General features: G+C 38.9%; 1 protein-coding gene and 1 pseudogene across 22 annotated transcripts in view; both read left to right on the top strand.

Moving 5' to 3' along the window:
- DLG1 (discs large MAGUK scaffold protein 1) overlaps positions 1-15,844 on the top strand; it is a 270,922-nt gene that overhangs the window by 149,770 nt on the left and 105,308 nt on the right. For all 22 annotated transcript variants that reach the window (XM_027537537.1, XM_027537543.1, XM_027537647.1 and 19 more), the window contains 2 exons: positions 12,880-12,930; positions 15,697-15,821. In XM_027537537.1, coding sequence (XP_027393338.1) covers positions 12,880-12,930; positions 15,697-15,821 — 176 coding nt within the window. The remainder of the gene's footprint in view (positions 1-12,879; positions 12,931-15,696; positions 15,822-15,844) is intronic.
- LOC113890090 lies at positions 3,711-4,484 on the top strand (annotated as a pseudogene).

Here is a 15,844-nt window from a genome sequence, read left to right as displayed (position 1 = left end):
ACTTTTCACTTTCATGCATTGGAGAAGGAAATGGCAACCCACTCCAGTGTTCTTGCCTGGAGAATCCCAGGGACGGGGGAGCCTGGTGGGCTGCCGTCCATGGGGTCACGAGTCAGAGATGACTGAGCGACTTCACTTTCACTTTTCACTTTCATGCATTGGAGAAGGAAATGGCAACCCACTCCAGTGTTCTTGCCTGGAGAATCCCAGGGACAGGGGAGCCTAGTGGGCTGCCGTCTATGGTATCGCACAGAGTTGGACACACCTGAAGTGACTTAGTAGTAGTAGCATTATGATTCATCAAAAAGTATTGTTTTTACCCCATACTGTCACTAGCATGGTGTGTTAATAAATTTTTTGATCCTTTGTTAGCATAATGTTTGTTACCATAAAATATATTAATTCATTGTTTCAACTTGAATTTATATCTCAATTCTTTATCAGCTTTTTCACCTTAAAATTTTTTTTTATGATGAGAAATTTATATACCACAAAATCCACCCTTTTAAAGTGTACAATTCAGTGGTTTTAGTTTATTCACAGCATTGTGCCATCACCACCACTTTCAAATTTCCGTAACATTTTTATCACCTTGTAAGGAAACCCTGTACCCATTAGTAGTCACTCCCTATTTTGCCCTTACCTCAGCCCCTGACAATCACTAATCTACTTTCTGTCATTATGGCTTTCTCTTTTCTGGACTGTTCATATAAATAGAATCATACATGTACACCTGAAACCAACACAACATTGTAAATCAACTATACTCCAATAAAAATTTTTTTTAAAGGAATCATACAGTAAATTGTTTTTTTGTGTCTGGCTTTTACTAGGAGTAGTATGGTGAAGGTTCATCTGTGTTGTAGCATGTGTTAGAACTTCATTCGTTCTTATGGTCGAAATATTTTTCATTATATGTATGTACTACATTTTGTTTATTCATCCTTCTCTTGATGGGCTCTTGGGTCATTTCCACCTTTTGGCCATTGTGAATAGTGCTGCACTGGCATGGGCATCCCCAGTGGATGAGCGGTAAAGAATCCACCCAGAGTCCACCTGCCAATGCAGGAGGTGTGGGTTTAATCCGTGGCTTGGGAAGATCCCTTGGAGAGAGAAATGGCAACCCACTCTAGTATTCTTTACTGGGAAATCCCATGAACAGAGGAGCCTGGTGGGCTACAGTCCATGAGGTCACAGATAGTTGGACTTAATGACTAAACAACAGCAACAGACATTGCATACGGTATCTGGGAATTATTGTCATTTTATTAGTATTATGTCTCTTAGTCCATGAACATATTGTCTATCCATTCCTTTACATCTTCAATTTTGTTAACAGTGTTTTAAATTTTCAGTGAATTTGTCTTACACTTTTTAAATTAAATTTATTCCTAAGTATTCTTTTAATGATATTATAAATTAAATTGTTTTCTTAATTTTATGTATGGATTTTTCATTGCTAGTGTTTAGGAATATAATGGATTTGGGGGTATTAATCTATCCTGCAGTGTTACTGAACTCAAATTAGTTCTGATTTTTGTTCTTATTGTAGATTCCTTTGGATTTCCTACATAAGGTCATGTAATATACAAACAAATATTTTCACTTATTTCTTTTCAATAAAGATGCCTTTTATTTATTTTCCGTGCCTAATTGCCATGGCTAAAACCTCCATTAAAATGTTTCATAGAAATTGCAAGAGCTAACATTCTTATTTTGTTCCTGATCCTTGGGTGAAAGAAAGCTTTCACTCTTGTACAATCAAGTATGATGTATTAAACTCAGTTTTAAGTATTAATTGATACTATAATTTCATTGGCATTGGGTTTGATTATCTCTCTGAAATCCTGTTCTTTTCCTAAGTACTAAGATATTAAGCAAAAATTCTAGAGGTCTTCCTGGTTCTGGTAATGAGCAGACATGAAGAAATTTGTTGAAATAATTCCTAACTATTCCTTTGTATTTTCTGTAAAACCATAAAGAGTAAAAATTAGGAAATTTCATTTAATTTTACTTTGGTAGCTTTCTTACACAGGGGTTTTCTGGTGGCTCAGATGGTAAAGAATCTGCAGATGTGGGTTTTATCCCTGGGTCAGGAAGATCCCCTGGAAAAGGGAATGGCTAACCATTCCAGTTGGAAAAGGAAATGGCAACCCACTCCAGTACTCTTGCCTGGAAAATTCCATGGATGGAAGAGCCTGGTAGGCTACAGTCCATGCTGCTGCTGCTGAGTCACTTCAGTCGTGTCCGACTCTGTGCGACCCAATAGACGGCAGCCCACCAGGCTCCCCCGTCCCTGGGATTCTCCAGGCAAGAACACTGGAGTGGGTTGCCATTTCTTTCTCCAATGCATGAAAGTGAAAAGTGAAAGTGAAGTCACTCAGTCGTGTCCGACCCTCAGCAACCCCATGGACTGCAGCCTACCAGGCTCCTCCATCCATGGGATTCTCAGGCAAGAGTACTGGAGTAGGGTGCCATTGCCTTCTCCCACAGTCCATGGGATCACCCTAATTGGTAGATAATTGCTTTACAGTATTGTCTTGGTTTCTGCCATACATCAACATAAATCCGCCCTTGGTATACACATGTCCCCTCCCTCTTGAACCTCCCTCCCAGGTGCCATACCTCTAAGTTGTCACAGAGTACCTGTTTGAGCTCCTGGCATTATACAGCAAATTCCCACTGGCTATTTTGCATATTATAATGTATGTGCTTCCATGCTACTCTGTCCATTCATCCCACCCACCCTGTCTTTCATCTGCCCTGGGTACTATTGTCTGTTCTTTATGTCTCTGTCCCATTTCTGTCCTGAAAATAGGTTCATCAGTACCATCTTCCTAGATTTCATATATATGTGTGTTAATATATGATATTTGTCTTTCTCTTTCTATCTTACTTCACTCTGTATAATAGGCTCTAGACTTATCCACCTCATTAGAACTGACTCAAATGTGGTGTTTTTGTGGCTGAGAAATATTCCATTTTGCATTTTCCCCCTACCCCCAAGAAAAAGAAATGCAAAAAGGCAAAATGGTTGTTTGAGGAGGTCTTACAAATAGATGAGAAAAGAAGAGAAGCGAAAAGCAAAGGAGAAAAGGAAAGATACATCCATCTGAATGCAGAGTTCCAAACAATATCAAGCAGAGATTTAAAAAAGCCTTCCTAAGTGAACAATGCCAACAAAGGTCCATCTAGTCAAAGCTGTGGTTTTTCCAGTAGTCGGGTATGGATGTGAGAGTTGGAGTATAAAGAAAGCTGAGCGCCAAAGAATTGATGCTTTTGAACTGTGGTGTTGTTGAAGACTCTTGAGAGTCCCTTGGACTGCAAGGAAATCAAATCAGTTCATTCTAAAGGAAATCAGTCCTGAATATTCACTGGAAGGACTGATGTTGAAGCTGAAACTCCAATACTTTGGCCATCTGATGCAAAGAACTGACTCAATTGAAAAGACCCTGATGTTGGGAAAGATTGCAGGTAGGAGGAGAAGGGGATGACAGAGGATCAGATGGTTGGATGGCATCACTGACTCACTGGACATGAGTTTGAGTAAACTCCAGGAGTTGGTGATGGACAGGGAGACCTGGCATGCTGCAGTCCATGGGGTCGCTGAGAGTCGAGCACGACTGAGTGACTGAACTGAACTGAACAATGCAAAGAAATAGAGGAAAACAATAGAATGGGAAAGACTAGAGATCTCGTCAAGAAAATCAGAGAGAAAGTGTGCTCAGCAGCCCCGCGGATCTTGTTGGATGGAACAGACCCAGGGACGCCCCTTGCTCCAGCCTCCAGCCACCCCTCCAACCTTTTTTCCAGTCGCAACCTCTCGAGTCAGCCCCTCAGCTCTGTGGGATCACCAGGACCAGCTGCCATTTTTTAACTCCTTATTATTACCGACCAATCATGAGCTCCCAGATTCATCAGAATTATTCTGCCGAGGTGGAGGCCACCGTCAACCGCCTGGTTAACATGCAACTGTGGGCCTCCTACACCTACCTCTCTCTGGGCTCCTATTTCGACCATGACGATGTGGCCCTGGAGGGTGTGGGTCACTTTTTTCATGAATTGGCCAAGGAGAAGCGCAAGGGCACGGAGCGTCTCTTCAAACTGCAAAACCAGCGTGGCGGCCGTACCCTCTTCCTGAACGTGCAGAAGCCATCTCAAGATGAGTGGGGTAAAACCCAGGATGCTGTGGAAGCCGCCCTTCTCATAGAGAAGAACCTGAATCAAGCCCTGTTGGATCTGCATGGCCTGTCTTCTGCCTGTGGAGACCCCCACATCTGTGACTTCCTGGAGAACCACTTCCTAGATGAGGAAGTGAAACTCATCAAGAAGATGGGTGACCACCTGACCAACCTCCGCAGGCTGGTTGGTCCCCAGCCTGGCTGGTCCCCAGGCTGGGTTGGGCGAGTATCTCTTCGAAAGGCTCACCCTCAAGCACAACTAGGAGCTTCTGGAGAGCAGCGGCCTTTGAAGAACCCACCTAACATCAGGGCTGCCTGAAGCTCCTCTCTGCAGCCACGAGGCAGCTTTTTAACACCCTGGAGCCCTCTCTCAAGCCTTGGACCAAATGGAAACAAAGCTTTTTGCAGCATTAAAAAAAAAAAAAAGAAAATCAGAGATACCAAGGGAACATTTCATGCAAAGATGGGCACAATAAAGGAGAGAAATATAATGGATCTAATGGAAGCAGATGATATTAAGAACAGGTGGCAAGAATATCTAGAAGTACTATGGAAAAAAGATCTTAATGACCCAGATAACCATGATGGTGTGATCACTCAACTAGAGCCAAACATCCTGGAGTGTGAGGTCAGGTGGGCCTTAGGAAGCATCACTATGAACAAAGCTAGTGGAAGTGATGGAATTCCAGTTGAGCTATTTCAAATCCTAAAAGATGATGCTGTGAAAGTGCTGCACTCAATATGCCAACCAATTTGGAAAACTCAGCAGTGGCCAGGACTGCAAAAAGTCAGTTTTCATTCCAGTCCCAAAGAAAGGCGATGCCAAAGAATGTTCAAACTACCACACAGTTGCACTCATCTCACATGCTAGCAAAGTAATCCTAATTCTCCATGCTGTCTTCAACAGTGCGTGAATAGTGAACTTCCAGATGTTCAGGCTGGATTTAGAAAAGGCAGAGGAACCAGAGATCAAATGGCCAGCATCCGTTGGATCATCGAAAGAGCAAGAGAATTCCAGAAAAATATATACTTTTGCTTCATTGACTACATTAAAGCCTTTGACTGTGTGGATCACAACAAATTGTGGAAAATTCTTGAAAGAGATGGGAATAACAGACCACCTTACCTGCCTCCTGAGAAAGCTGTATGAAGGTAAGAAGCAACAGTTAGAACTGGATATGAAACAACAGACTGGTTTCAATCTGGGAAAGGAGTACCTCAAGGCTGTATATTGTCACCTTGCTTATTTAACTTATGTACAGAGTACATCACATGAAATGCTGGGCTGGATGAAGCACAAGGTGGAATCAAGATTGCCAGGAGAAATACCAATAACCTCAGATATTGAGATGACACCACCTTTATGGCAGAAAGTGAAGAGGAACTGCAGAGCCTTGATGAAGGTGAAAGAGGAGTGTGAAAAAGTTGGCTGAAACTTCAACATTTAAAAAACTAAGTTCATGGCATCTGATTTTATCATTTAATGGCAAATAGATGGGGAAACAATGGAAACACTGACAAACTTTTATTTTCTTGGCCTCCAAAATCCCTGCAGATGGTGGCTACAGCCATGAAATTAAAAGATGCTTGCTCCTTGGAAGACAAGTTGGCAGTTCTAGACAGCATATTAAAAAGCAGAGACATCACTTTGCCAACAAAGGTCCATATAGTCAGAGCTAGGTCTGTCTAGTCAAGGCTGTGGTTTTCCAGTGGTCATGTATGGATGTGAGAGTTGGACTATAAAGAAAGCTGAGCACAGAAGAATTGATGCTTTTGAACTGTGGTGTTGGAGAAGACTTTGAGAGAGCCCCTTGGACTGCAAGGAGATCCAACCAGTCTGTCCTAAAGGAGATCAGTCCTGGGTGTTCACTGGAAGGACTGATGTTGAAGCTGAAACTCTAATACTTTGGCTGCCTGATGCGAAGAGCTGACTCATTTGAAAAGACCCTGATGCTGGGAAAGATTGAGGGCAGGAGGAGTAGGGGACAACAGAGGATGAGATAGTTGGATGGTATCACCGACTCAACGGACATGGGTTTGGGTGGACTCTGGGAGTTGGTGATGGATAGGAAGGCCTGGCATGCTGTGGTTCATGGAGTCGCAAAGAGTTGGACACGACTGAGCAACTGAACTGAATGGTTTTTCCAGTACTCATGTATGGATGTGAGAGTTGGGCCATAAAGAAGGTTGAGCGCCAAAGAATTAATCCTTTTGAATTGTGGTGTTAGAGAAGACTCTTGAGAGCCCCTTGGACTGCAGGTTGGTCATACCAGTCCATCTTAAAGGAAATCAGTCATGAATATTCATTGGAAGAACTGATGCTGAAACTCCAATACTTTGGCCACCTAATGCAAAGAGCTGACTCATTGGAAAAGACCCTGATGCTGGAAAAGATTGAAAGCAGGAGGAAAAGGGGACGATGGAGGACGAGATGGTTGGATGGCATCACCAACTCAATGGACATGATTTTGAGCAAGCTCCAGGAGATGGTGAAGGACAGGAAAGTCTGGTGCGCTGCAGTCCATGGGGTCCAAAGAGACGGACACGACCTAGTGACTAAACAACAACAATAAATAATCCATTGTATGTATGTACCACAGCTTCTTTATTCATTCATCTGTCAGTGTATATCTGGGTTGCTTCCATGTCCTAGCTGTTGTAAATAGTGCTGCAGTGAACACTGGGGTACATGTGTCTTTTTCAATTATGTTTTTTCAGGATATTTGCCCAGTTGTGGGATTGTTGGGTCATATAGTACTTTTATTCCTAGATATTTAAGGAATCTCCATACTGTCCTCTATAGTGACTATATCAATTTACAGTCCCACCAGTGCAAGAGGGTTCCCTTTTCTCCACACCCTTTCCAGAATTTATTGTTTATAGAATTTTTGATGGTGGTCATTCTGACTGGTGTGAGGATATATTTCATTGTAGTTTTGATTTGCATTTCTCTAATAATGAGTGATGTTGAGTATCTTTTTATGTGTCTATTAGCATATCTGTATGTCTTCTTTGGAGAAAGGTCTGTTTAGGTCTTCTGGCTACTTTTTGATTGGGTTTTTCTGGTGTTGAGCTGCGTGAGCTATTTGTATATTTTGGAGATAAATCATTTGTTAATTCTGTTTCAGTTTTTCGTGTGTGTGTATGTTTCTTTTTTTCTGTTGTTATTTGTCTCATTTTGTATTTACCAGTTGTCTTTTGTTTCTTGTTTTCATTTTTGTTTTTTAATTATTTATGTTTGTTTTAATCCCCTTTAATTCCATAACAAACAGCTACTGGAATCTCAGTTCTTTGGCCACTCCAGTATTCCTGCCTAGAGAATTCCATGGACAGAGGAGCCTGGCTGGCTATAGTCCATGGGGTTGCAATGAAAGCTTCAGTTTTTCTGTATGTTTAATTAATAACTGTATGATTTTAAAGTTGACCTAAATGGTTATTCTTTATTTAGGAAAAATTCATGAGTAAATTATTTCAGGGTTAATATTTTGTATTTAGTAATGTTGATTTTTCATTAGGAAGAACATTTTCTTCTTCCTAGTACATTTTTATTTTTAGATTCTTACCTTACTGTTGAGGTTTTTAATTGCCTTAGAATATGGGAGACCTAGGTTCGATCCCTGGGTTGGGAAGATCCCCTGGAGAAGGGAAAGGCTATCCACTCCAGTATTCTGACCTGGAGAATTCCATGGATTGTATAGTCTATGGGGTTGCAAAGAGTCGGATACAGCTGAGCAACTTCCACAATCATAATCACACAGTAAGTTTATGAAGGTTGATAGGCAAAATCTTGAATTTTAATGTATTACTCTATAGTTTGAAAGGTATTACTGAAATGAACCTTAAATGACGGAGAAGTCTTCAATTAGACTTCTTTGTATCTTTATTTGGAGGGTCTTAATATCTATTATGTATTAGGATTTGTCTGTCCTGTTTGGATATATTAGTGCAAGCTGTTTAGAAAATTTTAATATTTAGGAATAAGGGGCCAAGGACATCTGTATTCTTTATGGCATATCATCTATAATTGAAGCTAATTATATTTTTCTAAAAAGCTAAAACAACTTAAATACTAAACAGTGAATGGTATTCAACTATACTAGCAAAAACCAATTGACAATATGAGTTATTAACTCTTTCAGTGAAATATGAAATACCTAGCAATCAACTTGAAGCCACATATGTGGTCTTCCTGGTGGCTCAGACATTAGAGAATCTGTCTGCAATTTGGGTTTGATCCCTGGTTCAGGACGAATACCCACTGGAGAAGGAAATTGCAACCCACTCCAGTATCCTTGCCTGGAGAATTCCATGGACAGAGAAGACTGGTGGTCTGTGGTCCATGGGGTCACAGGGTCAGACACAACTAAGTGAGTAACACACACACATAGCAATCAGCTTAACAGGAATGTATATAGTTTGTTGTAAGAAAGCTGTGACACTTACTGATGGTATAGAGGAATACTTAAGTACAGAGCAGTTTTTGTTGCAGAACAGAAAGATAAAGTAGATATCATTGTTTTTTCCAGATAAATCTGTAAATTTGGTATCGTGCCAGTCATAGTGCCAAAAAATAGAATGTGTATTTGGAGTCAGGGGAGGAGAAAGGAAAAGGGAAAGGAGGAGAGATAAAAAGAGAATGTGTGCATGTATTTTGGAGGCATATAGTTACATTTAATGATTCACTTAGAGCTACATCTTCCAGAATTGCAAGCCACTAGCCACATGTTCAGAGAAGGCAATGGTGAAAATCCCATGGACCGAGGAACCTGGTGGGCTGCAGTCCATGGGGTCGCTAAGAGTTGGACATGACTGAGCGACTTCACTTTCACTTTTCACTTTCATGCATTGGAGAAGGAAATGGCAACCCACAACAGTGTTCTTGGCTGGAGAATCCCAGGGACGGGGGAGCCTGGTGGGCTGCCGTCTATGGGGTTGCACAGAGTTGGACACGACTGAAGTGATGCAGCAGCAGCAGCAGCAGCAGCCACATGTTGGTATTTAAATTTATATTGATTAAAATTCAATAATATTTATGGTTTTTCTGCTGGCAGTAGTCACATTACAAGCACTCAGTAGTCACTTGTGGGTAAGTAACTCCTGTATTGGACCAGACAGATTATATTACACTTACATCATCACAGAAACTTCTTTTGGACAGTTTGATATAGAAAAGTTAAAAACTCAAAAACAACCAAGTAAAGATTAAGAACAATTTGGAGCGATTTCTCTACAGATAATGAAATATATTATAAAACAGCATTTAATTAAAAGTGTAGTTCTTGTCCCAAATCATATTGAAAAGTGAAAGTCTCTCAGTCATGTCTGAGTCTTTGCAGCCCCATGGACTATACAGTCCATGGAATTCTCCAGACCAGAATACTGGAGTGGGTAACCAACCATTCCCTTCTCCAGGGGATCTTCCCCACCCAAGGATTAAACCCAGGTCTCCCACATGGCAGGTGGATTCTTTACCACCTGAACCACCAGGGAAGCCACAAATTATATTAGGTGAGTGGAACAACTCACCTTTGTATATGTTATATAATCTGATTTTTATCCTAGTCAAGTTGATTATAGATAAGTTGTTCTTATCTATAATCAGTTTAGTTCAGTTGCTCAGTCGTGTCCGACTCTTTGCGACCCCATGAATCTCAGCACACCAGGCCTCTCTGTCCATCACCAACTCCCGGAGTTCACTCAAATTCACGTCCATCGAGTCAGTGATGCCATCCAGCCATCTCATCCTCTGTCGTCCCCTTCTCCTCCTGCCTCCAATCCCTCCCAGCATCAGAGTCTTTTCCAGTGAGTCAACTCTTCGCATGAGGTGGCCAAAGTACTGGAGTTTCAGCTTCAGCATCATTCCCTCCAAAGAAATCCCAGGGCTGATGTCCTTCAGAATGGACTGGTTGGATCTCTGTGCAGTCCAAAGGACTCTGAAGAGTCTTCTCCAACACCACAGTTCAAAAGCATCAATTCTTCCGCGCTCAGCTTTCTTCACAGTCCATCTCTCACATCCGTACATGGCCACAGGAAAAACCATAGCCTTGACTAGATGGACCTTTGTTGGCAAAGTAATGTCTCTGCTTTTGAATATGCTATCTAGGTTGGTCATAACTTTCCTTTGTTCTTAGTTATGACTTTATGGAATTTTTTCTACTAATATTAAGATTTTTTTATAATTAGGAATTTACTGCCTATTCTTAACTGTCTTTAGAAATTTTGTCTTTTATCCAAATTATTTCCATAGCTTCTTTACCAATTTACTTTTCTCTAATTTCTCTTCCTTTTGTGTTCCACACTGCCATGGTTCTTTTTCTGGAAAACATTTAAACCTACTTGATGCTCCAATATTTCCAAGAATATTTGCCATTCATCAGGAAAACATTTAAGATGTTTCACAATAAGGCCCCAATCCACTTCTCCCACTTTCACCTTCATCCTTAATATAGAATCCCATTTTGTTACTAGGACTAAATTCTAAACCTAGAAAGTAATAGCAATGACAGTTCTCATGAAGTATTTTAAATCTATGCTTTTCTGTTTTTGAAGATGGGGAAAAAACTCAAATATTTTGTCAGTAATATATCATTTTGTCTAAAGATTGATTTAATTTTATTTTTCTCCTCTAATTTTATTTCTTGTTTCCCTCTCACCTTGTCCTATTGAGAGTGATAAACCTATTAGTGAAGCATATTTTTCCTGTTGAAAGCCACATTTTATAAAGATATTATGAAAAGAAAACTCATCACCCATTTTGTAATTTTCCTGGAAACCATATTCCTTTCAAAAATATCACACCATCGTTTTTCTGTTATTTTACAGTAATGAAATGGTAATTTGTGGTTTTGATAATGTATTCATGGCATTTAGAAGCCCAGTTTGAATGTGTTTAATGATGTTATTAAATTGTCTCATGAATTGAACCTGAATTAGGGGTTGCTTTCTTATAGTATAGTAAGAAAACAAAGTGGCTTACATAGATTTCATTCTTCTGTTGTTTCGTTATTCTATTGCTGTATAACAAGCCACCGTGAAACACAGTGGCTTAAAAAATAATTATTTCTCATGATTTTCTGGATTAATTGGATAGTTCTGCTTCACATGATCTTGGCTGGGACATGGGAAAAGACTGGAAGACCGAAAACTGCCTCATTTACCATTTGCCAACAGTCAGTGCCAATTGCTGGGTAGAAATGCAGCTGGGGCTTTTGGCCAGAGGTCTTTGATGCTCCTTCATTTAAATCACCTCGTAGGGTCTTTGAACTTCCTCACATTACAGGTTCTGAATTCGTAGAAGGTGCATTCTTATAACAAGGCGGACACTACAAGGCATCACATGACCTATATTCCAAAATCGCAGAGCATTATTTGTGCCACTCTCTGTTTAGCAGAAGTCGTCTGCTGCTTCTGCTAAGTCGCTTCAGTCGTGTCTGACTCTGTGCGACCCCATAGATGGCAGCCCACCAGGCTCCTCCGTCCCTGGGATTCTCCAGGCAAGAGTACTGGAGTGGGTTGCCATTTCCTTCTCCAATGCATGAAAGTGAAAAGTGAAAGTGAAGTCACTCAGTTGTGCCCGACTCTTAGCGACCCCATGGACTGCAGCCCACCAGGCTCCTCCGCCCATGGGATTTTCCAGGCAAGAGTACTGGAGTGGGTTGCCATTGCCTTCTCCAAGAAGTCATCTAGAACCTGCCTAGATCCAAGGGAAGGGGAAATACCTCTTGATGGTAGGGTGGTTTAATCATATTGCAGAAGAGCACTTAGAATGGAAGATGGGAGGCATATAGAGATTCAGTTTATCACAATCTGTATTTGACTTATGAGATTACTTTGCTCAGTTTCATACCACCAGAAAGATTATAGAGGTGAGAACTTGAAGGAAATGTAAAGGACAGAGCAAATCATTTAAATTTAATGGTATATAAGGCTCATGAAGAGGGGAGACACATGTTTGGAATGAAGTTGAATCATGATTTGGATCAGTTCGTACAGAGCCTTGTATGAGAGTTTCAGAGAATTTTGGAGAAAGTATGTGATACATGGGTTCCATGAAGATCCATCTGTGTAAAACACATTAGAATGATTTGAGCAGTGAAGAATAGTAATCTAAGAGATGGAGTAGATTACATTTGCTATAGCCCAGAAGAGATTAATAACAACTTGAACCAAAGTGATAGAAACGAAAATGAAGAAGTGATGGTTTTCAGGAACAACTGAAGTATTTAAGTCAGGAGGAATTGGTAGCTATTTAGATGTGTGAATTAAAGGGAAGAACAGGGTCAAGAGTTCAGTAAGTATTAAAAGCTGAGTGTACCCTTTCTGTATTTGAAAGTCACAGTATCATAAATGTCATTAATCACATTTGCACTGTTCCATTCCTTGAAAATCTTTCTCAGAATTATTAGAATCAAGCCAAGTTATTTGATTACTATCACATTTAGCAGGGTTTCATTTAACGGGCTCTGTGACAATCTGGAAGGGTGAGATGGGGAGGGAGGTGGGAGGGAGGTTTGGAAGAGAAGGGACATGGGTCTACCTATGGCTGATTCTTGTTGATGTATGACAAAAAAACCACAAAATTCTATGAACAGTTATCCTTCTATTTAAAAAAAAAATTGGGAAAAAAAAGAAATACAAAAATTGTCTTGTCATTTAAAATTTTACACTCTAAATTTCCATGCTTCTTTTCCCCTATTAGGTTAATGGCACTGATGCAGATTATGAATATGAAGAAATCACACTTGAAAGGGTAAAAGCCTATTCATTATCTTAAGCTTTAATGAAAAGAAATCTGTTTCTTTAAAGAACTCTTAAATATACTGCTCTTTCATATAGAATCTAAGGAAGATCATCTTTCAAAAGCAGAACCATGTAATATTAGTTTCTTTAATAAATCCACATATCATAAAATTAGCTGTGGTATTTTCATGTTGCTTTTGAACATGTATGAACATGTGGCTTTTCTTTAAGAACTTTTTTAAAAAGTAAACTTTTATTTAAAAATTTTTAGATTTGTAGAAAAGTAGTACAAAGAGTTTCCATTTACCCTAGACTCAGTTTCACCAATTTATTAACATCTTACAATACTAAAATACATTTGTTTCAACCAGTGAAGTAACACTGATACATTATTATTAACCTAAGTTTATACTTTATTTGAATTTCCTTTTTGTTTTTCTCTTCCAGAATCCTATCTGGAATATCATATTACGTTTAGTTATTATGTCTTCTTGTGCTGCTCTAGACTGACAATACCTCAAATTTTCTCAGTTTTTAATTTTATTATTTAGTTTTCATATAATGAAGTATTATTTATTTTAAATGAGTATTTTGTCTCTTGAGCTAATAACTTGATCATTGTATCAGTTTTGTTTCCTAGAAAAATAATAACCATAGGATTACTGGAAAAGACCTTACTGAAAACTTCTTATTATGCATTCCCTAGTCAGAAAATAATTTACAGGTGCAATTCAGATGTAGGGAGATGAAGGAAATGTGGGTTCAATCCCTGGGTTGGGAAGATCCCCTGGAGAAGGGAATGGCAACCCACTCCAGTATTCTTGCCTGGAGAATCCCATGGACAGAGTAGTCTGGTGGGCTACAGTCCACGGGGTCAAAAATAGTCAGACATGACTAAACTCATGCACGCACACTCACAATTCAGATGTGTGGATTTTCTTGATATATTTTCCCCTTAAGAATATCTGCATTCAATTGATGCTATATTTTAGCAGTGTCACCTTGTCTGACCATCATTTTTGGAAAATGAGGTGCTTTACATAAGTGACTTTTCTAAGTAACTGAATATCTGTGTATTTGAAGTTCCTAAAGGATTAGATTTATGTTTGTAGCCAGATAAACTGAGTGAAAATAGACCGCAGAGGGTCTTTTACATGTGTAATAGATTTTATACTGACTGTTTACCTGAATTTGGGCCACCTATTCAAGTGAGGTAGCTGACTGAGTCTTACAAGTAAACAATATTAATGTATTATGCACATTTTAATGTGGCATTTTGTTGGTTTCCCCCCCAGCTTTATTGAGATTTCTTGACATAATCCTAACTTTTTACCTCATTCATGTTTTCATTTTTTCCTAGTACCTTTTAAATTCTTTTAGTCAGAACTGTACTTTGTATTTTTCACTGATTAAAGGACTTGAATACCAGGAATTTGGGAGATATTGTTAAAGTGTACAAACTTGGAATTAGATGATGAATAAGTTTCAGACTTCTTATATGCACAGCATAGTGAATATAGTCAACAATACTGTATTATATACTTCAGAATTGCATGAGACTAGTTCTTAAATGTTCTCACCATAAAAAATAATGACAATTATGTGACCTCATAGAGGTGTTAGCTAAATAAAGCTAGTACATAAAGTGGTAATCTAAATAAAGTAAGCTAAATAAAGTGGTAATCATATTGTTCTATATAAATATATCAAATCAACATGTTATATACCTAAAACCTACACAAAATTATTTGTAATTATTTCTTGATTTTTTAAAGCAAATAAAAAAGAATACCTGAGTATCTTGGTGTTCCCATACAACCTTTTTATACTATTTACTGCCACTTTAGTAACTTTTAAAGAGTTTAGACTGAAAAAATTTTTTTATTAAAATAGAATTTTAGGACTATCATAATTGAGTGAAATTTTAAGGTATTTTATATAGTTTAGTAATACATCCAGATACACCCACTAATTTGAACTCACTGAAAACCAAAGTTAAATCATTGTTGAAAAAATAAATGTCTAATACCTTTGAGATCAGTTTTTCTTTTTGTACTGGTAGAGAACCCTTCCTTCAAAGAAAATATTCAAAAATCAGTACATAAAATGAGCAAGAAGCAATGCTGCTTTGGCAAAATTAACTTTGCTGTCAAGAAAGCTTACCAATGTTAAATTATCTAGTTATACTTTCAGTATTTAAAAAATGCCTTTTGCTAGTCAGGTAGGTTTCTTGGTTAAACACCTCAAGGATGATGGCAGTGTTACTTAACTGATAAAATTTGGTAATTTTAAAATAAGTTGATGGCAAAGTTAGCAGAAGCAAAGCCCCACCAAGTATCCCCTTCTTAACAGGCTGAAATAATATATCGATATTACCTACTTGGAAATAACAGCAGCACAAGGATCACTTAAGCGTTTTCCTCTTGGGATCAATTTGCCTTACCAAACATGAGCTAGATGCAGTCTAAAAGAAAGAGACCTGATAGTGACACCTCTACAAGGAAGAACTGTGCATACTTTTAAGAAAGAATTGTAGACTAAACTCTGAAAGTACTCGGTACATCTTCAGCGTCACCTATTCAGCAGTAATACCCCTGAATTCATAGAGAAAAGAATAGCTTTCCTTGTATTTTTTAATTTAAAAGTCATCTTACTCCCTATATATATATGTCTTTATATGCATGTTGCCTATGTTAGTACAGTTTCTAGGTCATATAGTGACAGGAACCTATCAATAATTTTTTTTCAATGTCACTTTTTCCCCCTCTGTTCCCAGGGAAATTCAGGGCTTGGTTTCAGCATTGCAGGAGGTACAGACAACCCACACATTGGAGATGACTCAAGTATTTTCATTACTAAAATTATTGCAGGGGGAGCAGCTGCCCAAGATGGAAGATTGCGGTATGTTTTGTACTTGATGTTGT

The sequence above is a fragment of the Bos indicus x Bos taurus genome, chromosome 1 (genome assembly GCF_003369695.1).
Source record: "Bos indicus x Bos taurus breed Angus x Brahman F1 hybrid chromosome 1, Bos_hybrid_MaternalHap_v2.0, whole genome shotgun sequence".
In the NCBI taxonomy this organism is placed as follows: Eukaryota; Metazoa; Chordata; class Mammalia; order Artiodactyla; family Bovidae; genus Bos; species Bos indicus x Bos taurus.
Note: the sequence above shows the minus strand (reverse complement) of the source record. Positions and strands in the feature narration are given on the sequence as shown.